The sequence below is a fragment of the Poecilia mexicana genome, unplaced genomic scaffold, assembly GCF_051168715.1.
Source record: "Poecilia mexicana isolate PSO_F unplaced genomic scaffold, ASM5116871v1 scaffold_11, whole genome shotgun sequence".
Taxonomy (NCBI): domain Eukaryota; kingdom Metazoa; phylum Chordata; class Actinopteri; order Cyprinodontiformes; family Poeciliidae; genus Poecilia; species Poecilia mexicana.
Genome location: NW_028263380.1, coordinates 13,589,172 through 13,617,005, shown reverse-complemented (window position 1 = coordinate 13,617,005; position 27,834 = coordinate 13,589,172). Strand labels below are relative to the sequence as shown.

The following is a 27,834-nucleotide window of genomic DNA, read 5'->3' as shown; positions in this document are numbered from 1 at the left end:
GAAATTGTTTTGAAAGAAATCTTCAAGCACCATTGTGTAATATTAATATTTTTTTATTTTGTAAAATGGAGTAATTTTATTACAGATAAATATCAAAATCTTCCATCCTATCCACTGAGTGTTATTCCTGATAAAATGTCATTGAGATGCTTCTTGTAGTCATGCACCATTCTCTGACATCTGTCTTTGGAAGATTTATGCTACTCCTTGCTTTCAGCTGTGAGACGTTTAAGTTTCCTTTACAGTCACCCCAGTACATCTCAGTAGGAGCAACATCTGGCTTCAAACCCAGTCCAGGACTTCTTCCATATTTCCTAATTCTCAGCCAGTCACTTCTGGATTTACTGGTATGTTTTGGATCACTGTCATTTTGTAGGGTCCAATTCTGCTTCATCTCGGTTCTTATTACAATGTCACATGTTCGGTAACAGTGCAGTATAATGAATTTTTCATTTCACAGCACAATCAAGTTGCACTCATCTGTTATAAAAATGCTGCCTCAGGCAATTAAAGGATTTCTCAAACATGCATGAACGAATCAAAACAACACTTCAGGTATGTTTCCATGAGGAAAAAGCATAACATGTAAAGCTCAAAAAATTAATTTTTACAAGTTAATTCAACCTCTGGTTTATGCCAAACATGTCCTATTCTGATGTTAAAATTATTAAATTTTTCTGATCTGTCTGAAAATGTTCTGAAGTGTTTTTCTTCAGCTTTTGTTCTCTAATTATATTTCCATTGTTCGAATAATAGCTTATGAGTGTCAATCTGTCATAATATGTTGTAAAAACACAAAGGTTCCTGTAGGGTGTCCTAAGTTTTTATATTGTCTGTATAGTTTCAGTTTGAAGAACCTGTTTAACCTTAAATCATGTCTGTGCACTTTGACAGGAAAACATCATCAGCCATGCAGTAGGTGTGCGTTTTGGACAATGTAGCACAGTGCTACATTTCTAGTATCGCTGATGAAAATACTGATTGGAAATATCAGTATTTCCAAACAGCTTTAGAAGGCTGTTTAAGGTTACTAAAGCTTAAACAGCTTAAAGACAACCTGACGGCACCACTCATTTAGTGGTAAAAGTCTACTCGCCTGCATCATGTTTCCAGGAGATAACGTTCATGGATTTGCTGGGAGAGTTTGCATATTCTCCTCCTACATGTGTGTGGTTTCCCTAGGGACTCTGGTTTCTCCCTTACCAAAAGCAGGTGTGAGTGTGTATGTTTGTCTACCCTGCCTGTCTCTCTTCGCTGCCCTTTTATGGACTAGCAACTTGTCCAGGGCCGTCACTCACCAATTGACTGCAGGAGATAGGAATCAGCAGCGCCTGTGAAGCCTAGTAGGAGGTTAGAGCAGTGATTTCATTCCTACAAGTGAAACTTAAAATAGTTGAAAATCCTGTGGATCTGATAAGTATATGTATCTTTATAAATTATATACCTCTTTACTTATGTGTGTTATCTGTATATCCAGTTATCATTGGATGAGAAGTGGTGCACACCCTGGAGAGTTTGTCAGTAGATCACAGATTAGACACACAACCATACAGTGTCTCCTCACCCAGGGGCAATTTTAGAAAGCCCAGTTAACCTAATATGTATATTTATGGACCCATAGGGAACTTAGTCATGCTTGTCAAAACATTCAAACTTCATGCACAACTACAGAGAATCCCGAGTTGGGAATTGAACCCAGCGCCTTCCTGCTAAAAGATAATTGTGCCACTGTTCAGCTCTTGAAAACCCTCAAACAGTGAATTTATTTCTGCAGTGCAATTCAAAAAGTGAAACTTTGTCTGATTCAGTTTAATATTTCATATTTGATGGATATGGGACAAGCTGGTGAAAGCTTTAAATCACTGTCTTGACACCACAAATAAATAAGTATCAATAGACATTTGCCTTCTGAAAAGTATACACATGCCCTGTACAGTTTTACTGCATCCATGCAGCATGACATGGAAGTGATCATCCTGTCAAAGTCCTGAAGTTCCTTTAATAGCTGCATTACTTGGTTTCTATGAGGATTAGGTGGAGCCACTTTGCTGGTCGATCAAGCACAGTGACACAACGATTATCAAACCAGGTAGATGTATTTTTGTTGAAGGAGATTGAGTGACTTAATGTGACAGCGGTCCTCCATGACCTAGATAGTGTGTGGTGGCTATTTCAGTGTCCCATTGCCTGTCTGCTGCACAACTGTCAGTTCAACAGCTGCCAACAACAAGCTAAAAAGAACAAATGGTTAGTTTTACTAGTTTCCTACAAAAAAGCAACATTCTACATTATTTTTTTGACTTTTATTAAATATTTTTGTTCCAACATAGTACTGGTAAATTTAACAACTTATACCATCAAAAGGTTTAAATTTTGTATTTATGGCTTAAGAGTTCACAAAAACCAAAAATATGGTTTCTCTGAACATTTGAATATTACATAGGTCCAATAAAAAGGGAAATTTAAATGCATAAATGTTATGCTATGGCCTGTTACAGGATAGCCATTCAAAGGGAAAATTTCAGAATTAGTTTTGTATGATTGATACAATCTGAAAAATTTAATGTAATCTAATAAGATACAAGAAACATTTCTCAATTCAGAATGAGCTCTTTGAGAAAAATTTAATCCTAAATTGACCTTTATATTTTTACAGTTGATAATGTTTGCTGTACTTTGATCCAACAGGCTTCAAAACAAAACTGTAGACTTGTACTGATGTAACACTGATAAGAACTGGACAAAGTATTTGCCACAAAATGTGGGTCATCCTTTATTTTCTTTTTCTGATAAATTGCTAGGTGTGGTTTTCTTCTATGAATTCCTGTTATAAATTTGGATTATGTAATTTGATAAGCCTTGGTGAATCTCGATTACCGATATGTAAGCATAGCTGACATCACTTATTTCAATTTGTTGATTAGATAACTCCTGACTGCTGAGAGGGAGAACACCAGCCTTAAATCTGGATAACTGGTTGCTTTGTTTTACGCCACACCTAAATGATTCAGATCAAACAAGTTTTAATACGAGACAAATCAGAGCAAATAAAATTCCAACCAACCTGGTTCTCTGCGGAAAAGTAATTTCTCCATAAAACACTGGTTGTGCCACCCTTAGCAGCAACAACTACCCTCAAGCATTTTTAATAAAAGGCAGAGTGATCTTTTGTGAATTGGATTGAGATTTTCAACCCTTTAAGGTTCACGCCAAAGCATCTCAATCATTTTTATTTCCAGACTTTCACTAGGCCACCAACCACATGTTCACTTTTCTTTCTTTCACTCAGAAATGTAATGGAGCGTGTGATCAGAGCCTTGTCCTGCATGCTTGAGCTTAAGGTCACAAACTGTTGATGGGATATTCTTCTCAATTAAAACAGTATTCCAGGCTCTGCAGCTGCCCAGAGAGCCACACCAACCACAACGCTCCACTTTTCCTTCGCCAGGCCAGACCACTTCCCCACAAAGCCAGATATATTTTGACAAACGTGAGACGGGCCTATTTTTGCCTCTGAACTCTTGTTGAATCGTGAACACTAAACTTAACAGGCACACAGGCCTGCAGGGCTCCAGGTTCTTTTATTACATCCCAGATGAGTCGACAATCCACTTTTGGGAGTAATCCGGCAAGTCGACCACTGTTCTTATTTTATCGACCTCCAAAAAAAAAGCAAAACACGTGCACGAGTAAGAGTTTTCAGTCAGAAATGTATTAAATTAATCACTTTCATTACTTTAGCAAGCACAATTTACAGTCAAAACAGGCGATGGTCCATTAGTGCCTTAGACAATTAATACATTAGTCACTTGTAAAACACAAGGGCAGGATTCTTATAAACTGCTGCTGAGTCACGTTACCTATCAAGTTATCAAACATGAAGCTGTACAAGAGACTCTGCGTTGTGCCCCTCGTGTCTTTCAAGAGGCACAATGAAAGATCGAACATGTCATTTATTAGAGGCCTGTGTTTAACTATCGATGCCTTTCATTTTAAAGACATGTATGTACTTTTGGTATGAGTCTTTAAATATCATACACGACTAAGATAGCTAGCTTTTGGTGCCCTTCGTGAAGGACCAAGAGCAACACCAATGTGTAGATCTGAAAGCTGGTTGCTTCAGGTTCTTTTAATCCAAATAAATTTGTGCATCTTTAACCAGACCGACCCCCTTCTCTGCTAGAGACAAGGAGACGCGTTACTGCGTGGTTTCTCTGCATTAGCAAAAGGATGTGCAATGAGAAAAATTCTGCTGCTCCCTTTGAACGAAGAGAAACCCATTGAGGTCACAGCACATCTAATCCCGTAGCGTTTAAAAAAAGGAAATAAATAAACACCACATAAATATGTCATCAGGAAAACACTGATAGACGGGCCACAGCATATTACCTGGACTAAACACATTCAAAGATGGAGTTTGAAACATGTCACGGTAATATTTGATTCCAATAAATAAAACACTGAGGTGAGCTGCAGTCGAGCGAAAGGTTAGATCATTATCGTTTCTATACAAAGTAAGGGGTCCGACAAACGGATTCATCACAAAGTACTGAATCCAAGAAGAAAAAAATAAAAAATAAATCATGTACAGACACAATGTGCTGGAGTTTACAAGACTGTCAGATTATTAGTAGACAATTTGACTTAACTGATTAAATTATACTATTTGTAAACTGACTTTGATTCAAAAATAAACCTTCCCAAGCCTGTTGGGCTCCCATCTCCAACGAGTCATCCATTTTGTTGCATAATATCATTTGAGCTTAGACTAACGCTCTTTTAGCCGACAGATTCAGTCCTTCAGAGAGGAGCAGGACTCCGATTATCAACCAGGTGAATTTAGGGTTAAATCGAGGTATCGCACAACTAACTGTTTCCCATTTCTACAAGCAAAGGGGAAAAAAACAAAACAAAAAACAAGTCAAACTCTGGAAGGAAATTATTGATAGGACACATTTTCCCCCCTCTCCCAAGGTGGCTGGAATGTTGAGCACATTTAGCCCCTTGTCCGAAATACCACGTCGACCTCTCTTCTCACATGGTGAAAGCAGAGGAAGGAACATCTGTGCAAAGCGAAATGGGACAGGGGCAGAGCGCCGCTACACGCTGTACTGGAGCACGGAGAAGTTCTTCATGGCACTATCCAGCGCCACGCCCGCCTCCCGCATTTCGTACCTGTGGAGAACAGCAGAATTTTAACTCGTTTTCTTTGCTTCTCAAAGCGCAGCACATATTTTTTAACTGCCACTTGTCTCCAGTCTTACCAGTCTGGGGTGGAGATGGTGTAGTAGACAGGCAGCTGGCTGCAGGTGGAGACACAGCTGAACTCCTCCAGACCGCAGGTCCCCATGTTGGAGAAGAGGAGCCAGTCTCCCACCAGGAGCTCTGGCAGAAAGCAGCGATCCACCACCTGGTCCAGCTGGTCCAGTGATGGGCCCCACAGACTGCTGGGATACACCGCTTCATCAACACACAATGTGTGCTGTGGAAAGGAAGACAAAAAAAAAAGAAAAAAAGTTGAGAACATCTCCAAGTGTGGAAGCATACAAAAGCAGTCTTTAATTTCTGAGGTTGTTCCGTTAGCTCATTGTCAAAGCTAACAGATGATAAAGCAGCAAATATCACATCATGAATCACGTGGTCGTTTTCTTGAATGGTTATCAGCCAACTTCCAACGAGCTATATCTGATTAGTGTTTCCTCAAGTCAATTGAGGACCAAAGTAAACATTGCGTAGAGGTGAACAAAGATTTAATAAAGAGGTCCATTAAATATGAAATGATTATCACACAAAGTCTGCATGGGCTGACTACTAGTATCAGGGATTAATGTTTTTAAAATGTTACGGTTTCAAAACAACTACAGCTTTCAGCAATTAGTAACAAAAACATGGTCCTTCCCCACATATTGCTGATCACGTGGCTGAGATGTTTTTCATTTGATTACAAGGAGGACAAATTTGGCTGCATGGATTTTTGTCACGTTTGAAAAATTAACACCATGTTGTGTGTCTGTCACAAACTGAACATTACAAAGTCTACTTCTGGTCACAATATTTAACAAACATGTAACACTCATGCTTGTGTGACACAGTCGGAAACATGGAATACTTTAATGTCCTTCTGCAACACTTATCACCATCTTAGCTTTGGACAATCACTGGGAAACAGCAATCAAGCGAGGCTGCGTCACACTATGGATCAAAAATGTCGCTATATGGAACATTTCATTTGGATATAGATCAAAACACAATCATGTGCTGCATGCCAAATTTTCAGAAAACTAAAACATATTTCTGTGTTTAACCAGATCTGCTGTCAGTGTGCTGCCTCTCCGCCTTACTAACCTTGTGCACTAATGGAGTGGTGATGATGTTCCCCAGTAGCTTGTGGCTGAATGAGCCATAAACACCTTCGTTCATGTAGTACAGGAACTCTGTGTCCTCATTCTTCTCACCTTTGGTAATACATTTAAACATGTTAGAAATACAGTAACATTTCTGAGCTGTGAATTCAAGAGTCAACATTCAGCTCAACACCTTTTGCTCCAATTAAATACATCCAAACGAGAAAAGGAGGCAAGAACAATTCAGACATCTCACCTTGAGACAAGCTGTCCCAGCGGCGGGTCACCACCTCTTTGCCAATAACACTGACAGCCAGGGTGAAAGCGGAGGCCACATAGAAACAGCCAGGCTGCGCCAGAACCTGCACACCTGATCGCTGGGGGAAGTAGGCGTCCAGCAGAGGTCGCACTGCAGACTCAACCTACAGGGAAGAAAAAAAAAAAAAAAAAAAAAAAAAAATTATATATATATTATTCATTCAAGCAGATTTTAAAGGACAGTTCAAACTAAAAACACAAATATTTGACTCAATTGCTGGCTTCTTATTTAGCGTCAATTTCTATCTTCCAAAGTGCTGCTAGAAAGTGGCAACTAAAATATAACCTGCATGCCCAGAGTAAAGTGCACAGATTTTGAGTCATCACCGCACTTTAATTTCAAAATAAAATTGAATATAAAATGCAAAATAAAGATCGGAAAAATTTAGATTTTTTTTTTAAATCTCCTCATGACTATTAAAACTGACCTGTTTGAGCTGAAACTCAGAGCCAGTAAATCCACCACCGATATCCAGGATCTGCATGTTAAAGCCCAGATCCAGCTGAAAAGGGGAAAATGAGTTAGTTGATCCCAATAAAACTCCATTTACATACAGGCGTTTCTATTTTTTTTTTTTTTTAAAGCTGGCGCTTACCCCCATGTCAAATACACAGCGAGCGTCTGACAGAGCGCGGGTGTAGGCCTGCTGCGGGTCCTGACAGGAGCTGGGGATGTGGAAGGCCGCTCCCACCACCTGGACCCCCAGCTCCTTGGCCGTCTCCAGCAGATGTCTGCAGCTCTTCAGTGAAAAACCAAAGGGCATGCTGGTCTCTGCTGCGTGCGCCTCGGTGGTTAACTGCAACAGCAGCCTGAATGAAAGAAAAGAATCCTCCAATTAAGTCACATGCCACCAGACACATTTTGCTTTGAAACGTGCTGCAAGCTAAAAAAAAACAACAAAAAAAAAAAAACGTATTTCTAATAAACCGTTGATGACAAGTATTTTCTCATTTACTTTGCCTCCGGATGCAGGCGAGCGATCTTGGACAGCTCCGCCTCGTTCTCACAGACGAGGTGGCGTACACTGTTCTTGGCGGCATACTTGATGTGTGCCAGCTGCTTGAAAGCGCTTGACAGGATGATGTTTTCTGGGGGAACGCCGTGCTCCAGAACCAGACTCACCTCAGCCTGGGGGGGAGGAAAACACACAAGTTAGGATTCACAGATTCCAGAAGAAAATCCCCCATGAAAATCATAAAAAAAAAAAAAAAAAAAAAACATAACTAGAGCATTACGCAAGTTTAATGGGCAACGCTTATCAGCTGACAAGTAATCAATTGAGTGCTTGTGATGCAACTGCTCCAAAACACAAAATGCTTTTGTAAGAGGATGACTCGCTGTGTTGATTAAAAAGATATCCTCACCTTGTTGGCACAAACAAAGCCCAGGCCCAAGGAGGCCAGCACCTCGATGACTGCAGGGCTGCTGTTGCACTTGACCGGGTAGTAAGGCTGCACCTGCGGCACCATGCTCTGCCAGCACGTATGCTGGCGCATCAGGGCACCGAGGTCGCCCACCACAAACGCACTTTTCTCCACCTGTCAACGCAACAGCTGTTCAGCGGCGGAGCTCTTACAGAAATTCGGTTTTCACACAACCTCAACTCGTTCTAAGCAAGACTGACCTGATCCTGTTCACAGATGTGTCCATCAATAACATCTTCCAGAGTAACTCCTCCCTCCAGGAGTTCAATGATGTAGTTTGGTTTGTCAGGGAATCCTTTCATCTTAACCGTGTTCCAATAAGCCGACGATCATAAAGAAGAAGTAAACGAGTCCAGGGGTCACGACTGAGCCAATGGGGTCCTGCCGGTATGCAACAAACTGGAAAGACGGACACAAACGGACATGAAGCGACTTAGAAATTCTTAATTTGTTCTGTGTGTTTTTTAGATTTGTTTGTGTTTTTTTCATGCAGATAAAAGAAACACTAACATGGACAAGTCAGGAGATGGACCTGTCCCGCTATCAGCTAGGATCCCAAGGTGGCTCAGCGTTGAAGTCAAAGTGCTCCCGGTAAAGGGCCGCCCCTAGGCCCTCTGGGTAGCGCTCATACACCTGTACAGAGACAGGGGAGCCCTGGGGAAAAAAAATAAAAAATACAATGTTAGACATGAACGCATGCACAAGTGGCAAAAGAAAGGGCATCTACATGGAGCTTCAATGGCAATGTTACAATCAACATCTGACATGTTCAAACTTTATACTGCAGGCTGCACTGAGCCCTCAAAAACAGCATCATATTTTCCATTTTAATAATATGAATTCCCACTGGCGTAAAGGAAACACCAATGATATGTAGTGTAAATGGGTAAAAATTCATATATACATACAATTTTTTTTAAAAAGTGCCCAAGCAGTTCAATGAGGTTGTTATATTGCGATGACAACTGCAATTCAATATTGTCTGCAGCTTAAATTGAAATCCCGCAGTTATATTCAAGCGCAATATATGTATATTTTTTGAAAGTTTTTTTGTGTGTGGATTTAGGTCACAATTTCTCATAGGTTTCAGTCTGAATGAAAACATAAATTAACCCAAATGTTCAGCTTTTAAAACTATGCCACTGTCCTAATTCCAAACATGACTCAAATAGTATCAATACTAATCCACAACTTAAAAATAAATATATATGTACATATATGTATTTTATACACACTTTTATTCAATCTCTTTGCCTAAAATGTACGGTAAACGTGACCCTTTCCTCCCTTATGTTGACGAGACTTAACTTAAAAAGTTTCAGAACCACAGAGGAGGAAACAGTCATGCGGCTTAAATAAGATCTAGGCCTCTTTAGCGTAATGTGTTGGTGAAACTCATCTTTAAAGACACTAAACACTAGTAATAACAATACTATATGAGATGGTACTAATTCCGCAACCATTTAAATAGTTTGGTTATGTTTACTTAATAAAAAACACTGGTATTTATCTTACTTCCACAAAAGATAACATGGCCGGTTTGTCGGGCATTTAATGCGTCTCCCCAAATCTCGCGCATGCGTCGTAAGTGAAAACACTGACTGACAACTTGACAAATTGAATATTAATTCAATGCGTCACCAAAGATGATAAAATAAACCACGGAAAACCAGTACCGTTACAAATGTCACAAATAAACGTGGTTATTTTGGCAATACGGACGGGGAAAACATAAACGCGCTGGGGAAAGAGTCAAGGCAGAAAAGCCGCTAACGTTAGAGTGGGGCTGCCCGGAGATGGCTGTGTTAACGCCGTATTTTCATAATAATCCTACAACAAACCTTAACACAAATCCACTACACGAAAAACACACTAAACCTGACTCGCTAAAGCGATGTTTACATGTTCAAATTAAAACGGAAGACATGTCGAAATCACAGAGCGCAGTGAACGGGTCTGTCATGTGTAGCAAGACAGCAGAAAGAGCAGCCCGCCATGTTAACGTCCGCTTAATGAATCCTCCTTGGAGCAACAGCCGGGGAACGTTTCGCTGTACTTACGTGAGATAACGGCCGAAAGGTTTTGGAAAATCGTCTTCTCTTTTTCGGCGGAATTTTTAAAGAGTAGTGGACCCAACGTTGAAAGAAAGAAAGAAGGCTATTTTTGCCATATGTTTAGGTCGGAAACCCGCGTTGACTCGCTACGTCCTCTCTGTCGGTTGGTGGGTGGAGAACTACTGGAAGAGAGCAGGGGGAAGTAGAAAAGGTAATCAACGGCCAGTGGGCGGCGCCAGTCGTTTCAGTTTCACCAATGAACGCGCTGCATTTTTGAGCGCATACCAAATATGTATTTCCGAATATTGTAAGGTCCGCAGTATCCCCGGCTTGTTCATTTAGGTTACATAACCATAAACTTTCCATACATGGCCGCACAATAAACCAGTTCAATACAACTCTTGTTCTGTTTTTAATAAGACAATAATAGGTTGCTATGGCTGCACAGCTTAGCCGCAATAAACCATATGTAGAAGAACACCAACTTTTATGGAGAGCCTACATAATTTAGATGTAATTGGAAACTAGAAGTCAATGTTTTTTAAACGCTGTGAAAGCATGACAAGACAAATCTTTAATATAGTAGATAATTCACATCAGAGCTTAAAGTGTCATCCACTTTTGAAAGCATTTACCCCACAAAAACCAGTTTCACAGCTGATATCCTTGATGTCCTTTATTCATTTTGTTGTTTCTCAATTTCAAAAATAATAGTGGGCGTAAACAAGATAGCACTTTAAATAAATGTTTGGTATGTTTATTTGTTAAATGAGAATAGAATAGTAGATGTGTAAGAATACATATTCTGGGTATTAGTAAAATTAAGTATTCCCATGAACAAAGACTTGAAAAAACAGTTAAACTTATTAAATTTATCTTTAATAGATTTCTTTACATTTTTTGTGAAAGACCAAAAATACCAAAAACAAAAAGTAATGCATCATGAAGTGAAAGGAACAAAATATAGTTTTCAAAATCTTTTCTAAATAAAAATCAGAAGAAAACCTCTTTAAGACTGAACACGACTTGAGACAGGAGAAGAATCACATTTCAGGATAACTGTAGGGAGAACTACAGTTAATTTATAACTACCAGAAGCCTGTGGGTACCATGTCTATCTGTTAAAACAAAATACAAGTTGTGTCCTGGTGATGAACTACAGCCATCTATTAGATTGGTGTAGTCAAAGTTCAGATCCAAATCTAACAGAAGCTTCGGCTATAGGCTTAAGAAAAAAAAAAGTACCGTAGAGCTCCATTCAATCTGATTGAGCTTTAGGTGTTGTTTTTCTTTTTTTCTTTTAATTTAACCAGGTAAGAGGATTAAGAACTACTTTCCATTTATTGCCTCAACATGCAGAGGTAGCAGTTAAATACTGTTTTACAAAGAAGGTTGGGGGAAAGTTTAATCTTTTCACCTTTAATTATGCTAAGGACTTACGATAAAATAATGACATTGAATTTGCAGCAAAAGTGAATTCAGTTCATTTATATAGCGTCAGCTCACAATATCCTCTCAATTAAAGTCCAATAAGTTACGTTGATTGTTACGTGACAAAATGTGCAAAAGTTTAAGGATTACGAAGACTTTTAAGGCAGGAAAGAATGTGGCAGATGTGACAATGCAAGAGGGTTAGGCAATATTTAATATATGAAAATGAGGTTGACAGTGCAAACCTGATCAGACTGCCTTTAAATAGCTAAAGACATGTTACCAGTTAAGCTAGAGCTTGTTTGTGTGCATAAAGGAGCAAACAGCTTTCTATACTGTAACAACAACAACAACAACAACAACAACAATAATAATAATAATAATAATAATAATAATAATAATAATAATAATGCTCTGCACTGCACCCACCAAAATATAGCTAGGGACTTATTTTCATGTGATTTATTTTTATGAGGTTTGAGACTTGCTCGTGGGAAAGTTTAGAAAGTCAGTGAGCCAAAAGTCCCCTTATTGCAGTAGGATCAGGCAAATCCAGCTGCTGATTATAAGTTTTTAAAACCTCATTTCAGTATAAAGTCTGTCTGCTTGTGCATCATGGAATGTGAGGGATTAAAATATGTCAAATTTTTTAAACTATTAACTCTTTATATTTTCTTTGCCGCCCTGTCTCACTTTTTGTTCGTGTTCATTTAGCTGAACCTTTTTTAGATAATCCAGATTGATGTAAGGAGTTTCTAATGCTGCACGATGTATTATATAAAATTCTGTAGACCACACACCGTTACGACAAGCAGAAACGTTTGGCCTGCATCTGTCACGGTCATATGACTTGTGTTTTTTGTGCTATGGAGGAACTGTGTGGGGTGGCCCAAATACCCTTATCTTTTTTTTTATAGCACTCCAATGAACTCAAAAAACACTCTGACTTACATAGACACTAAAGATTGTGAAGAGGAAAGTCTTATAAGGAATTTTTTCAAAAGGTTTTTTATCTACTTGTTTAAACTTAATCTCAATGCTTTGAGGCATTCTGTACAGTCTGACAAGAACAATGAGTAAAAATGATTGTCAGGAAATCTGTTTAATTCTCAAGCACTTAATATTTTGCACATTCTTATTCCAGACAAAAGTTTGTTTTTGCAACTTTTAAAGGAAAAGTAAAGAATGCACTTTTATATTCACGAGGATGGGGGAGAAAATCCAATTTTGTGCTCCGGTTCCACTGAAATGCATTCACTGTTCTAAGAAAGGAAATTTAATTTTGAGCCAGAAGTAACAGATAGAAACCAAAATTAGCATAAATAATCAGTTTCACATCCTCCACACATCCATGCTTAAAAAAAAAATCCAAAGACATCTTTTTTCAATGCCTGAGATATGAAATAAGATGTTGTGCTGTAGAGGATTTATTCTAAATAGCAAAATGTCTGATGACAAATTTAATGCAACATAATGTTGCAAAAGTCATAAATGAGTCAAACGCCAAATGGAAAAAAAATCCAGATATTAAATTTTAGTGTTTTTAAAGGAAAAAAAACACAGCAATCAGTTTATTATTTATAACTATGTTCTCCTTACCAAAGACACATTATTTTCTTTCCGTCATCATAACAAAGTATTCACGAAAAAAACTCAAGCCAATTAAAAATATATATCACAAGAAATTCGAGAGCCCCAGTGTAAACATTTAAACACAGAGTTGGATTATAAATGTGAAAATGTAACTGTTTAAGAGTTTCTACAAAATAGCTTTGCTCATCGTTGGAAAACAAAGCTACTGATTTCTAGATATCTACTGCCCCCTAATGGCGATAAGGTACATAGTACAGTACCTTTATTTCACCACAAGTAGGCAATGTTTCAGAAAAGCTGAACTTGTTTTAAAGACAGACAGATAGATAGATGCACATTATCGTCCAAAAGAAGCTTTATTTTTTGCCACCACGGGAGGGCAGCAGTGTGCAGGGAGCGGTTGCGCAAACGCAGAACTTCTTCCTTGATCAGCTGACCGTGAGTGAGATGCCCAGTTGAAGGACCTGTGAATGTTAAACCTTATATTTTCCGCTTCATTTATGGAAAGCTGTGTCTGTTTCATTGAGTTAAATTCTGTGACCATAGCGTTGAGACCGTCAGGCTCATCGGTAAGTGCAGAAATCCTCTATTTATTAGTGTCGTGACGGCGTGAGGTTGCAGCGATAAACAAGCTCGTGTCAGCAGCAGCAACAATCATTACATGAAGCAGGTTTATTCAGCTGCTTTTTATAGATTTTTTTTTCTTGCACTAAAAGTTATCTGCAACGTGAAGACGAGCGATCCGTGGATCATGTGATGTTCATCCCCTTTAATTAAGCAGATGATCACTGTTTAGTAACGCTTCTCTGCTTAGACTGATCATATGACCATAAATCACCAGACCTGTTCTTTTTCCGCAGTATGTGGCTCTGAGGACACTTTGTAGCCATAGAGGCATATAGGAAGTATATAATAGAAACAAGGAAACGAAATATCAGTCAGCTGAGTTCTGTTCTGGACAGATGTTTCACTCAGTATGTGTAAGCGTTGGTGGTATAGTGGTTAGCATAGCTGCCTTCCAAGCAGTTGACCCGGGTTCGATTCCCGGCCAACGCAAAGCTTTTCCTTTTTTTTTTTTTTTTTTTAAATGAGAATAAAAATATGATCATAGAAAATAAAAATATCACGTTGGATAATCCCGCTATATTGGCATTCTCTGGTTAGTTCGATCTTAGACTCACACACTCTTGTTTTGTGCCATAAATTCTGAGAACTGTTTTCAATCTATTGATGAACAAGTCCTGAGCAAGTTGTGGCTTGGATTTAGTACAGTGAACACACAGTGGTTTGACATAGAAAGTTAAAGATGAGACAGACTCTGTGTGAACAGCTAAAGGGCCAAATAGAGGGAAACAAAAACAACTGTCAGGTACAAGTCTTCTTTTCTTATTTTTGTAATGGGAGGACTTATATGTACAATTTGTAAACTTACAAATGTACAATTTGTAAGTTTGGTTTTAAATCAACATACATTTGTCCAATTTCCAAGATTGTTTTATATTATTTTTGGTGCCGAAGACCAAATAATCGACTTACACATGTGAAACTAATCAGTGATCTCTACTTCTAAACTAACAATTCTTCTTCTTCCCTGCATACTACCGTCAGTGACTTCTCTACACCAGTAGCTGGGTGAACAAACTTCCTGAAAGCAGCCATGACAGAATTCTGGTTGATCTCCGCTCCGGGGGAGAAGACCTGCCAGCAGACATGGGAAAAGCTCATGGTGGCCACTACACGGACCAATAACCTGTCCACCAACCACAAATTCAACATCCCAGACCTTAAGGTAACGCAGTATGCCCACCTTGTAAATTCTCTACGTTTTTCTTTGTTGAACTTTAGTGTTTACGTCAAACAGGTTGGGACTCTTGATGTGTTAGTGGGCCTGTCGGATGAGCTTGCAAAGCTAGACACTTTTGTGGAAAGGTAAACCACGACACTATGAGCTTGAATGGTTTTGTTGTGTAGTAGGAAACTTATATTTTTTTTAATCTCAGTTCAGAACCTACATTTATTTCCTCCTCTTTTATGTGCTGGTTTTATCGGCATGTTCAGTGTGGTGAAGAAAGTTGCTCAGTATATGGGTGATGTTCTGGAGGACAACAAAGACAAAGTCCAGGAGAACCTACTAGCTAACGGAGGTAAACATCATCAACATACCTGCAAAAGTATTCATAGCCTTGTGACCTTTTCACATTTTGGCCACAAACATCCATTTTATGGAAAATGATAGACTATTAAGACTTAGCCTTAAGCTGAGGCTTTATAAAGCTAAAAGTGAGAGGACAGATGCATTTTAACAGATACAAATCTAAAAGGTGCTGTATTCAGCCTCTTTTACTCTTAAAATTCAGGGCAAAAATTTGTACCAAGTCACCTAATTAGAAAATAAAGTTTATCTCTGCGTAATTTGTTCTCAGTGTAAATCCAGATGTTCTGTGAACAAATGCAAGCCACACTTTTCAGATTTTTAGTTGTGAATTTTTTTTTTTAAATCGTGGATCATTAACTAAAGTGCTTATCTGCGACAAAATGGGAATAGATTGAAGTGATCTGACTTCTTTTGCAGGGCATTGTGAATAAACAGTAATAAATCACCACTTTTCCTTCATATATTTAAAAAGCTGAAAGTAAAAACAGTGAAAGTTAAAAAATTTGAAAGCTGACAACTTTTCTATGGGTTGCAGTCGACCTGGTCACCTATGTCTCCAGATTTCAGTGGGACATGGCTAAATATCCAATCAAAAAATCACTGAAAAACATCTCTGAGATTGTCTCTAAGGTAAACCTTCTCCTCTTTAAGTTACTTTCTACTGAAGTTTTTTTGTGAATTGTACCTGAAAGAAAAAGTTTTGGTGCACTAAATTAGAGTATAATTGACTTCTAGCAAGTGACTCAGATAGACAACGACCTGAAGGCCAGAGCTTCAGCTTACAACAATCTGAAGGGAAACCTGCAGAATCTGGAGAGGAAGAACGCGTGAGTAATGTTGAAGTTGGGTTTCCATTATCAGTTTGCACATATTGAAAAACTGCAAGCAAAAATGCTCAGATGGTTCTGATCTTTAGCTGCAGAACGTACCGTAATAATAGCCTTTCTGCTAGCAGTGTGAGGTGACTTTGTGTGTTCTTCCAGAGGGAGTTTGTTGACCAGGAGTCTGGCTGACATAGTGAAGAAAGATGACTTTGTGCTGGACTCAGAGTACCTGGTTACCATGCTGGTGGTCATCCCCAAGTAGGATAATTTGCAAAATTATCTGTGTGAACAATATGAGAGCAATATGTTGAATTTCTGTAGCTACAACTTTGTAAAATGTGAAGGTGCGTAGTTTATTTTTTTATATCATCGTTAACAACTCTATTCCCATAAACCATTATTTTTAATGTGGGAAGGTTGCATTAAGGTGTTGTTTCTCTTTTATTTTTATTTTTATTTATTTTTTATTTTAAAACAACATTTATTTTCTTTCTTCCCCCCAGGACGAACTACCTTGACTGGCAGAAGACGTATGAGACGCTGGCAGAAATGGTCGTACCTCGTTCCACTAAGTACGTCCCTTTGATTTTATTGTATTTATTGTAAATAAACATTTACAATAAGCAATTTAGTTTCTTCAAACAATCGGAACAATATGAACTGTATCTAGCTAAATAAAAGTATTCAAATATATAAAAAGAAATTACAAAAAAAAAGCTAAATTACAATATAATTGATTATAAAAGAAAATTGATATTTGTCACTCATGATACATTTTTTCTACTGAACTGGTTTGCTCGTATTTTAGTGCAGCAAATGAAAGGTTCCAGACATTTTCTCAACCTTTGGCAATATTCAAATAAGTTCAAGTCACTTTTTGTATTGGTTGGCAACAGATTACAGGACATTTATTTATTTTTTGTTCTTTATATTAACCTCTGTTTCATCATAAAAAATCCCATTGAAATTAAAAATCTCTTTTGCAAGAGAATCCTAGCCAAGACTGGCAGCGGCACGCAGGTGGTGAAGCAGATTTGTTGTGTTGCAGAAGCACAACTTACACAACATGCTTTTTTATTATTATTTATTTGGGTCTGCTCGAGTCCCACTCAAATTAACCAGCAGCATTTTTGTTCGCTGGCCACTGCTGCAGCTGCTGTCACTGAGTGTGCTGGTCATTTCACACATTTTTTTTTGCCATTTTGTACCTAATGTAATACTTGGTTTGCATTTGTCAGCGCAGACCATTTTTCCTCTCTAAATTATTAGCACTCGTCATAAAATCCCCAAAGCACTGAGCCACATTCAGGATTTATGGTTTTGATGAGAAAACATTGATTCTGTGTCAGTGTTGTGTGTAAAGGAAGTTCACCAGCAGCCATTATAAGACATTGCTACCACACGGTAAGAATAACATGCTTTGCAGTTGAGTCTAACATTAATGCAATTACGTATTCACTTGATTACTTGCTGTAAAATGGCAAAAAAAAAAAAAAAAAAGCTCTGCATTTTCTCACTGGAACGTATTCTACTCTCTTTCTCGCAGGCAGCTGTTTGAGGACAACGACAGCGGTCTTTTCAGTGTGACGCTCTTCAGGAAGGCTGTAGATGACTTCAGACACAAAGCCAGAGAAAACAAGTAACTTCTCCTGATCCGTCTGATAAACACAGACAGTTGGCGCCTGCTTATTTTAAATGTCCCGTAATAAATATCAAGATGTCCAATCCTTGATTTGATTAGATGTTTATTTGAGGTTGGTAGAACTGTTGCCTTATAGAAAGAAAATCCAGGGTTTAATCAGGTACAGACAATGACTCAATGGATGAAAGAATAAAATATGAGCCTTTTGGGTTCCCGTTATTTTATTCACTGTCTTCAGCAGATTTGGACTTTAGTCCAAACCAAACCAGCCAGGGATGTCGCATGTGATGACTCAATTATTGTCTTGTAGGCCAATAACAGCATATTGTTAAAAAGCAGTTGTTAAAAAAAACTTTTTAAAAAATGCTCCATGTCTTTCCTCTCCTCTCCTTGCTGTGTATTGGGCTGTGAATAATAGCCACTTTTGCCACAAAACCATAAAAAAAAAAAAAAAACCCAGCACAAAACTGTATGCTTGTTGCATCTGTTCACGCTCTGGGCGTCAACAAAATTCTCTACATCTGTTACTTCTTCATAAAGATTTTTAGAGCTTTTGTAAAAGAATATATTCTAACTCCTGTGCTGTACTTGTTTTTTTTTTTGTTGTAGTGAAACATGGTCATATGTGCATTGTAAATCTGTTCATTCTAAACAGTCACATTAATATTGATGACTGAAATATGTTTTATTATTATTATTATTATTACCATAATTTATTTTCCTTTATTGTCGAGCTCCCCAAAGGGTTCCAATTGCAAAACTTTGCCTTTATTTTCTTTTTCTCTGCACACTTGTTTACTTTCCTTACCATCTTTCTACTGTGTGTCCTGGCTCAGGTTTACAGTGCGCGACTTCCAGTACAACGAGGAGGAGATGAAGGCAGACAAAGAGGAGATGACCCGCCTGTCCACAGACAAGAAGAAACAGTTTGTAAGACTGCCTTTCATTCACATACAACGTGACAAAGTACAGGATGTTGGTGGGGATAACGACAGAAAGTATGGAAGCGACTCTAAGTTGTTTCTGACATAACGGTCTGATACATGTAAAATGACTTTTCTTAATGTTAAAGCTGTGTTTTTTTTATTTATTTATTATCAATCTAGGGTCCTTTGGTGCGTTGGCTGAAGGTGAATTTCAGTGAGGCCTTCATCGCGTGGATTCACATAAAAGCGCTGCGTGTGTTTGTTGAGTCAGTATTGAGGTGAGAGGTAGTTAACATGTTGCGTCGAACATAATGTCAAATAGTAAGATTGATGGCATCTGCGTTGAAAAATATTGGAGAAATATGGAATTGTATTATTATTATTATTATTATTATTAGTATTATTTTTCTTTTAGATCTGAATAAGTAGATTAAAAAAAGAAGACTGTGAAAAATGATCTGGGGTTTTGAGACTTTATTTTTCATTCCCATAGAGTATATAAAAGTCTCATACTTTGATCAAGGCTGGACCTTTTGATTTTCTTGTCCAATAAACTTTTTTTTTTTTTGTGGAAGTGTTTCTCCCTGTTGATGTCATATGGCACATGCAGCTTAAATGTAAAAAGACCTGAATAACTGCTGTAATTTCATTTTTAATATTAGCACTCAAATGTTAAAAAATGACTTGGCACATTAACTTGGTGACCTACATCTACGCTTGTTTTTTTTTTGTAGATACGGGTTGCCAGTTAACTTCCAGGCCATGCTGCTTCAGCCCAACAAGAAGAACATGAAGAAACTTAGAGAGGTGCTGTATGACCTGTACAAACACCTGGACAGCAGTGCTGCCGTCATCGATGTGAGTTTCAGCCATAGCTCTGGACTATCTGATGAAATGATTGCGTTTACTTCGATAGAGCCCATCATTTTTTTTTTAATGCACCCATCAACTAATTGATACATTAGGTTTTGATACATTGACTAAAAGTACTTTATGTAAGCTAGATATAAGTGTAATTTCACTTCTGAGCTGAACTTTGGTTTTGGCCTCCAGGCTTCCATGGACATCCCAGGTCTGAATCTGAGCCAACAGGAGTACTACCCGTACGTTTACTACAAGATCGACTGCAATCTGCTGGATTTCAAAGTCTGAAAACCTGGCCATTACCTTGATATGCTGTAACATTTTGATTGTTGTGACATGCTTACTTTACAAGCTTTAATTTATTTTGTTCTTTCACCCGATCCCCCCCCCTCCCTCTTGTTTCCCTTCTTTGGTTTCCATTCATGTGTTTTCTTGTGCATTTCTAAGTCAACACAACAAGTATGACTTTCTTGTGAGAACACAAAAGTGGTCAACTCTACAGATTTTTGTTGTTTGCTCTTTGCTCCTCGTCGTATGTCCATAGTTTCTCAGGTGACTCTCAGGAGCACTGGTGACATTCCCTGTTTACCTTAATAAAAGTGCATTTTCATTGGAGAAATAAACATGCAGGAGATCTGAGAGGACGTGCTAAACACCGTGATAATTTATGCCTCTGTATAAGCAACCGTGTTTTGTTTGCTTTTTTCAAATGTGTTGTGTTTATTTATGAAAAATAGGTATTACCTAAACAGGTACAATTAAAACACTGCATTCCTTCTCTTGATGTGATCTGTGACACACTAAATTGATCAGTTTACAAAAGGGCATTGTTTGCTTCATGATTTCCTTGAAGAATATCAACACTGGTAAGTGTGCTGGCGCTGTGTTATTAGAATGAAGGAAAATAAACCACATGTTCAAAAATTAATGTGAAAATAAATTCAATATGTAATATATACAGTTTTTATTGTCCTCTGTTAGGCAAAAAAACCTGCTGCGACGTAAATAAAACCATCACAAAGGATTGGACGTCAAATAACATTGCAAAATATAATGGGATTAACTGAATTTCAGTTTCTGGAATAAAAAATGGGAAAATAAACGCTTGGTTTATAAGCGATAAGCTGTTGTAAATTGGGCCATGAAGCTAAATCCAAAATCAAACAGATCTTTGGGAGATCAGTGTGTTTTGAAGATTTATTTCATAATACATTCGTGACTATGGTTGCTGTGAATATGGTTTTGCTGCTCTTAATCCTAAAAACTGTGTGCACTCTGTACACGTTTCTGATGCACTGTTACTGGTAAAGATGGGTAAAATACAGGAGACCAAGAGGGTCAAGTATTTACAAAACCTGCAACAAAAGCAAAATGAAAGAATTGTGCTGTACTGCAAGATTTTACACAGACAGGATACAGTCCAGCCTCAGCAATAATTATGAAATAGCCCTTTGGTGTTTAACTCTTTTACCATCCTCCTGACTGTGCTTGCTTGCACAGTCAAACTTGAGTTCGTGTCCAAGTGGGTTTGCCACATTTCCTGCCTTTTTTTTTTTAAAGCTTTTTAATTAACTCTCTTGATTAACTCAGCTTTAGGTGAGTGGATCTTTTCTTAGTAGAACTTACTGAGTTATTGAGATCAATACCAAACATTGTCATGGAAAAAAATGACGTTAGCAAGAGTCTGGATGAGAAGAAAATAAGAAATTTATTAAAAACCTTGCAAGGTGAGAACAGAAATACAGAATCAAAGGAGTCTGTCAAGTCTGCTCTAACAGTGGACCTGGCTTTCTTTTATAGGTTCTGGTCAGAGAAGATAGACTTGATTGGCCAATAGGGGTAAATCCCTGATTGTTATGGACCATGATTATGTGGAGCCCAACTCAGATGGTCTTGCCATTTGTCTGTTAAGGAAAGGGGGTTGTTTTCTTCAACAATAGACAATTGCTAAGGATTGTCTATTGTTAATGCTAAAGTCCCATTAGCATCAAAGGGACTTATCTGCCCCTTTTAATGCTAAAGGGGGCAGATAACACTAGATAGCTGGGGGAAAGTAACACTTAGATAGTCTCCAGGATCAAGGAGCTCCTGCTGTTATATGGCACAGGAGAGCAGCTTGACCAATCTCATGATGCAGACACATGATCTCATCATCAGACACAATCTAAAACACAAAAGGGGTGAGGAGCACGTTATAAAATTTTCCATTACAACATGCCTTATGCAAATGGCATGTTTTCTTAGCTTTCCCATTTTGAGGAGTGACCAAAAAAAAAACAAAAAAAAAAAAAACAACCAAAAAACATTTTGTACATTTGCACTTCATGGTTATAAGATCCAGGCACCGTAAAATATTAAATAATAACTAAATAACAAAAAATGCTTGCAGTATATAAATTTCATAGAAATTGTTGAAGGTGTAAATAAGTGTGTCAGCAGGGGTTTGATTTAAAAAACATTCTCACACGGGATTTTTTTACCCCCCTACTGAATAATTACGCTAAAATTAAATGCTGGAATGAACAACATTCAATCACACGTTTTGCGATAAAATATGAACGTAATTGAATTTAAAACATTTTACATGTGTTTACCCCATAAATATGACATATCGGTACCAAGCTTATTAGCGATAAACTAACAAAACAGCAAACAGGGAAGCGTGGTAGCTTCATGAACTTGTCGTGAACCTTTACCAAATATTTTTGCTCAACGCCGCTAAATAATTTGGATTCCGAGTAGTATTTGTTTGCACGATGATAATGACGACGCTCGTCGTAGTGATGATGCTCGCAGCATCTCGAGCTGAGCCAATCAGCGCTCTGAGTCTGCGCAGTGTGAACTCCCTCCTCTCCTGATGACGCACAACACCTCTGTGTGTGTGTGTGTTGATGCTGGTCAGCTGCTGACAGCCTGTGGAGAGAAACATCAACCAGCAGCAGCAGCAGCATCTGCTGAGGATGATGGAAGAAGAAACAGGGACTGAACCGATGTGAAGGATGCTGCTGCTGCTGTGAGACGAACCGAACCGTGTTTCCACACCCCTGCTTTTATCCGTGTCAGCGTCAGCTACACCTGCCGTGGATGGTTTTCTCGATGGGTTGTGGAGGGAGTCGGGCGGACGCGATAATCGAGCCGAGGTACCATGAGAGCTGGACCAGAGAAACAGAGTCGACATGGCTTACGAACACGGACGTAGAAACCCCCGTCTCGGTCCCGAACAGTAAGTTGGATTCTCGGATCTCTCGCTTTGCAGGCCAAGTGCCTCTTGAAAGCCACTTCGTGTGGACTGGGAAATTATACTCGAGTGCAAAAATGCAAATCACAACTATTCCCAGCAGACACAGGGCCGTATGTTTTATTCATTTTTGTTGTTGTTATTATTCTGTTAAAGGTAAAACCGTGGAGGCCGGTCTGAAGGAGAAGAGGATGGTGACAACAGGAACCCAGTGTGGGAAGCAGGCCATCACCACCAATGGCTCCAACCACCAGAGGAGACCAAGGCGCTCCTTGACTGACGGACAGTGCTGTGAAAAAGTACTTTTCTCCCTTACATATTTCTTCTGCGTTTGCTTTTCTGTCACACCTCATCAATGTTTAAGATTAGCAAACAAATTAAAATTTCTGGCAAAGACGTGCTGAGTCAATTAAAGTGCAGTTTTCAAATAATAATTTCAGTTAGTGTAGGGAAGCTGTCTAAACCCCAGCTGATCTTATGTGAAAAAGCAAGGTGCGTCACCCTTGGCCACCAAGCATTTGCGATTGACAGTGGGTCTTTCTCTTCTCTGTGCATGAATTTTTGGCTCACTTCCCTTTGCAGGCATGTTTCAGTTCAGTTACATTCAAGCATAAATTGTCTGCTTAACTTCACAAAACAGCATCAAATCCGCTTAAAGCTAATGTCTCAAACTGATGACCAGACATCCTCTCACTGGATTTTTGGATTAAAAGCAGAGTTCAGGATTCCTGCAAGTTTTTCGTTCACTATCGTTCTCTCGTTAACCTCTGAGATTTGCATAGGGCAGCAGTAATATAAGTAAATGAGGCCCATTGAGTGCACTGGATTTTATTATCGGTGCAAAATGCGACTAAATACATGTGCATGTCATATATGTTCAAATTTAGCAAAATGTGGGGGGAAAATGGCTATTTTCCTTCCACTTTCCAAGTATGCACTTATTCTTTTGCTTAAAATCTAAGTGAAAGTAATGGAGTATGGGAGAGCAGTAGGGTTCTAATTTATAATTTTTTCTATGCTGCTCCATCAAGATATTAAAGCTCTTTACGCATCTTTACCTAGAGTACCAATTAGTTTGAAGGGAGGATATTCAATCAGTTAAAACCAATTCACTGCAACAGGATTGATTCACTCCGGTCATCTTTGTCTTCTGACTGCCTAGTGTGGTTCAAAGTGATATTTAAAATCGTTTTCACAGCAAAGTACTCGCGACTCCAAAAGAAGAGCATCGAAGGAGGCCAGCGCTTTGTCCAAGGACGGCCAGCCTGTTGGCGTCAACAGCCCTGGAGATCCTGAACCGGAGTCCGCCTGCGACGAGAGATGAAAGAAGAGCTGCAACACTGTGAGGAGGCAAATTAGCTGGGCTGCAAGAATATTTAACCACACAGCAGGGCAAGGACTTGCAGACGTGTCCGGATGATCTTTGCTTGTGACTTTGTGCCGCTCTGGCTCCCTGAAGGCAGCGATTCACCTAACAGGGCACCTGCTTACGTCTCCACCCAAAGACCTCGAGATGCTGCATTGCTGTTGCATGTGTGAGGAAGAGAGTGGGAACCAAACACCATGCTTTTTCCTCCATGCTCATAGTACCAGTCAGGGAGTGTGTCACTGTGTTAAGACAATTCTAAGAAGAAGAAGAAGAAAAAAAACAACAACATTTGAAAAGGTGAGATTGGCCCCATATGCACACTATAATCTCAATCTGCACATTAGATGTGCTCTGTGTCGGGGCTTCCTTAAGAATTTGCTTTTGTTCTTTGTGCAAATATTTTGTTGTTGGAGTGTGCTGTTTAAGCCCAGTCAGTGCAGTGAGTAATTTTCATTTAAAAAAAAACAACCTTAAAGTGCTGTTTAGGAGCTGAGATTGGGGTGTCTGAAGCTTGAATGCTGGAGATGTTCTTCTTCAGCCTTTGCAAGATAAAAAAAAAAAAAACTACACCTGCATGTGCCTACAATTCCTCTTAATTTGAACAGAACTGTTGATTTTTTTTTTGTATTTGTTCTGCATAATGTGCTGTACTGGTTCTCTTTTAGTCTCTATTTTGTGTTTAATGGTATATGGTATTATTTACAACAATGCAATGTATAACATTGTTGGGGCTCACACTGATCTGCATGTGTACATCTGTATTATACTGGTAAGCCATTGGACTTCAAAGTATTTTAGATAACAAGAACTCATGAAATAAACTCAGGAGGTGATGAGGTAGTGCGGTAACCAAACTACTGACCAGCAGATGGCGATGTTGAACACCTGATGCTGCAGAAGGCTTAGAATCAAGTGGAAGCTGTGACGCTCAGCTGGGCTTGAATGTAAATAAAAGACAATCTGTTGGTCATGACTTCAGCCAGACTTGACAAGGTACGCCTCATTCTTCCCAAGAGTTTTAATTATTAACTCGGTCACACTGTACTTATGTTTCAAAACAAACTTTGTCATATTAGTGAATATGACAAAGTTTTGAAACAGTCTAATAAGAAAACAGAGCATTCCAAAAACTGTATCAGATCTGAAGTTCATTGGTCACAAAACTAAAATATATATGTCAGAAAACCCCCCCCATAAGAACAATTTTACATCTTGATGCCACCACCTGAATGGAGCATCAGAGACAGAGAAAATAAATAAATATTTTGTTTCAGTATCACAGGGCAACACTTCTGACAGCGACTATTTTTTTCTCCTCATAAGTCCCACAGATTTACAATCATTACAATAACATTCCTCCATCTCCCTTCAAATAAAACTGAGATAAATAAATATATTTGTGATTATCTGTATCATTTTTGGAGATGATAAATAAATAAATAAATAAATAAGTAAATAAATAAATAAGTAGGTTCTTCATATATCAAAATAAATAACTTCATAAATAATTTGTTTAACATAAACCTGGAATATGCATGAAAAAAGTCCCATTGTTTACAAAAAAAAATTATTACTTCAATATTTAAATTTAAGGAACTTTTAAATTATTAAGTGAAAGCTGAAATATATATTATTTACTTATTAAATCATTATTTCACATTTAATTATTAGACAAATTAATCGTGTTATCATTTTGACTTAGTTTATCCCAGGCAATGATGAGTAATTCAGTAAATAATCACATCGATATGATTTAAACATTTAATAAATCAAACGTCTAATACGTTTCGTCGACATTGATGTTTTTTGTTTTTTTTTTTTACATACACACATACTACATATATATGAATGGATGTAAATATTTATTTATTACGTTGTGGTATTACTGTTAACTGGAACATGGAGTGCACTGGGACCATGCGGCGCTGGCCGACAGCAGGGCTGCTGCTGTTCACAGAACGGTTGGCGCTCCTCCGTCACTCCAGTCAGCGCACATCACAGAGTCACTGGACGGACACCAGCTGATTCAGAGAAACTGACTATGTAACACAGAACCATTTACCGACATTCACTCTTCGGTAATTCTTTTTAGTATTAGGACGTTAAGGATGGTGTGAAAATGGCTAAGCGACCCGGGAGTAAGGAGGGGACGCTGTCTTCTTCTTCGCCTACCGTTCTTCGGAATTTGAACCGCGGAGACGTGAGCATGGACTGCGGAGACGGATCCGAGGACTTGTCCCTGGATGAAATCCTGACTCTGTACAGCCAGCCGATAAACGAGGAACAGGCATGGGCAGTGTGCTACCAGTGCTGTCGGACTTTGGCGCAGAAACACAGACGGAGAGGCTCGTCCAAGGCAGCGGGCTCCTCGGCGGTGGAGTACCCGAGGAAGATCGATGGACCTGGGAATGTGAGGATCGGAAGAGACGGGGCTGTCAAGCTGCACTTTGAAGGCAGCAAAGGTAACTAGAGCAGGCCCGGCCTGACGAGCTGATTATTTTACACTGATAACAAGGTAAACTGCAAGGGCCGAATCTCAACGAATCTCCACATCCACCCCAGCGTAACGAATGAACGGAGCATCCCCTTAAAGAGGCCATATTGTTGTGGTTGTCTGCTTCCAGCCATGTGGTGAATGTGTTTAGATGCGCTTAATACGGCTGTTAATAATAAACCATAGACCACCGAATAGCTGCCGGCAAATCCAAGGGAAAGATGTATACTTTCAAAAATGTTTACACTCATCTTTAGTTCTCACAACATAATGTTGTATTTCCACTACAATCTTAGTGAATATGGCAGCTTGATCATGCAGGCTGCAGATAAATGAATGGCTGTTTGAAGCCCAAAGTGGTCAGTTAGCTTCAGTAAACACTAAACCACGTGATATATTCAAAAATGTTAGAGCGCCTTGTTTCAAGGCCATATCCCTGCAATTTAGCCTGCATCAAGAGAGAAACTGGCTGGAAGCCAGGGACAGATTAGTCATATAGCTGCCAACAGGGTTATCATTAATGTTGATACAGATTTGAGCTGGAGAATGGGATTTAACCATCCCTGAAGACACTTTAAAACATAGGGCAAATGGAGGAATAAGTTCATAAAATATTTTAGATTTAAAGCTTGGTGATCAAAAATTATTGATTTGATTACACCAAAAAAAAAGTTTAATTTAATTTACATTTGAATCTGTTGTAAATAATCTTTTAATTTGTCATTCGGCATTTACTTATAGAGCACTTCTCATGTAACACAAAGGCAAAACCAGGTACTTTACAGAATACAAAAAATGAGGTGACGACAAACGGCAACAAAGACAAAACGAAAGTTATAAATAGCTGAGGGAAAGAAGGAAAAAGCTATACAGACAAGACATGTTGATGAGCAGATATTACAGATAGACAAACATCTTCAGATAACTTCCAATTGTCGGACAGTGTAGTCATACCGTTATTTAAAATCAATAAACTGCCAAACTAAAAGTGCAAAAATAGTTCTGTCTTTAAAACTTTAAACTGCTTTTTAAAAGTAAATATATGAAAAACCGACTCCCTTGTTTGCCACATATGAAAGAGAACGCCTCCCAGGCCCATTCCCATTAGTTCTACTATCAATTTACTTGCCATGTATTAACTGTCACCTTGTTGAAAA

At 38.6% G+C, this 27,834-nt stretch overlaps 4 protein-coding genes and 1 non-coding gene across 7 annotated transcripts in view; 4 read left to right on the top strand and 1 right to left on the bottom strand.

The window, feature by feature from the left end:
- Nucleotides 1-3,696: 3,696 nt before the first annotated feature.
- azin1b (antizyme inhibitor 1b) lies at nucleotides 3,697-10,333 on the bottom strand. Its single transcript, XM_014988470.2, has 11 exons — nucleotides 10,148-10,333; nucleotides 8,598-8,741; nucleotides 8,288-8,486; nucleotides 8,028-8,201; nucleotides 7,619-7,791; nucleotides 7,259-7,472; nucleotides 7,091-7,165; nucleotides 6,601-6,766; nucleotides 6,346-6,455; nucleotides 5,265-5,482; nucleotides 3,697-5,175 (listed from the first exon to the last, which is right to left on the bottom strand). Exons 3-11 carry the CDS (start codon nucleotides 8,387-8,389, stop codon nucleotides 5,100-5,102), a joined length of 1,308 nt encoding a protein of 435 aa, XP_014843956.1. The 5' UTR covers nucleotides 8,390-8,486; nucleotides 8,598-8,741; nucleotides 10,148-10,333; the 3' UTR covers nucleotides 3,697-5,099.
- A 3,225-nt stretch (nucleotides 10,334-13,558) lies between these two features.
- atp6v1c1b (ATPase H+ transporting V1 subunit C1b) lies at nucleotides 13,559-20,532 on the top strand. The gene is made up of 13 exons (XM_014988468.2): nucleotides 13,559-13,734; nucleotides 14,774-14,954; nucleotides 15,027-15,094; nucleotides 15,224-15,309; nucleotides 15,856-15,950; nucleotides 16,056-16,147; nucleotides 16,304-16,402; nucleotides 16,648-16,716; nucleotides 17,691-17,783; nucleotides 18,623-18,716; nucleotides 18,893-18,990; nucleotides 19,447-19,570; nucleotides 19,766-20,532. Exons 2-13 carry the CDS (start codon nucleotides 14,823-14,825, stop codon nucleotides 19,862-19,864), a joined length of 1,149 nt encoding a protein of 382 aa, XP_014843954.2. The 5' UTR covers nucleotides 13,559-13,734; nucleotides 14,774-14,822; the 3' UTR covers nucleotides 19,865-20,532.
- On the top strand, nucleotides 14,150-14,221 carry trnag-ucc (transfer RNA glycine (anticodon UCC)). Its single transcript has one exon. It is a non-coding gene; the product is annotated as a tRNA-Gly (tRNA).
- A 1,719-nt stretch (nucleotides 20,533-22,251) lies between the features above and the next one.
- Nucleotides 22,252-25,154, top strand: LOC106918592 (uncharacterized). Its single transcript, XM_014988469.2, has 3 exons — nucleotides 22,252-22,799; nucleotides 22,971-23,113; nucleotides 24,013-25,154. The coding sequence occupies exons 1-3, from the start codon at nucleotides 22,661-22,663 to the stop codon at nucleotides 24,136-24,138; spliced, it is 408 nt and encodes a 135-aa protein (XP_014843955.1). The 5' UTR covers nucleotides 22,252-22,660; the 3' UTR covers nucleotides 24,139-25,154.
- An 835-nt stretch (nucleotides 25,155-25,989) lies between these two features.
- The window catches only part of spire1a (spire-type actin nucleation factor 1a), a 31,165-nt gene continuing 29,320 nt past the window's right edge, over nucleotides 25,990-27,834 (top strand). Inside the window, exon 1 of one of the 3 annotated variants that reach the window (XM_014988466.2) lies at nucleotides 25,990-26,645. In XM_014988466.2, the coding sequence (XP_014843952.2) occupies nucleotides 26,303-26,645 (343 nt within the window). In that variant the 5' untranslated portion in view covers nucleotides 25,990-26,302. The remainder of the gene's footprint in view (nucleotides 26,646-27,834) is intronic. The other 2 variants (XM_014988464.2, XM_088010239.1) reach the window with 2 other exon arrangements.

Coding starts and splice junctions, on each gene's coding strand:
- azin1b (XM_014988470.2), bottom strand. CDS start 8,389: ATGAAAGGATTCCCTGACAAACCAAACTACATCATTGAACTCCTGGAG. Junction 8,202..8,287: donor ACATCTGTGAACAGGATCAG/GTCAGTCTTGCT, acceptor TTGCGTTGACAG/GTGGAGAAAAGTGCGTTTGT. Junction 7,166..7,258: donor GCTGTGTATTTGACATGGGG/GTAAGCGCCAGC, acceptor TCCCCTTTTCAG/CTGGATCTGGGCTTTAACAT.
- LOC106918592 (XM_014988469.2), top strand. CDS start 22,661: ATGGTTTTCTCGATGGGTTGTGGAGGGAGTCGGGCGGACGCGATAATC. Junction 22,800..22,970: donor CCCCGTCTCGGTCCCGAACA/GTAAGTTGGATT, acceptor ATTCTGTTAAAG/GTAAAACCGTGGAGGCCGGT. Junction 23,114..24,012: donor ACGGACAGTGCTGTGAAAAA/GTACTTTTCTCC, acceptor TCGTTTTCACAG/CAAAGTACTCGCGACTCCAA.
- atp6v1c1b (XM_014988468.2), top strand. CDS start 14,823: ATGACAGAATTCTGGTTGATCTCCGCTCCGGGGGAGAAGACCTGCCAG. Junction 16,148..16,303: donor AATCTGGAGAGGAAGAACGC/GTGAGTAATGTT, acceptor GTGTTCTTCCAG/AGGGAGTTTGTTGACCAGGA. Junction 18,991..19,446: donor TTTGTTGAGTCAGTATTGAG/GTGAGAGGTAGT, acceptor TTTTTTTTGTAG/ATACGGGTTGCCAGTTAACT.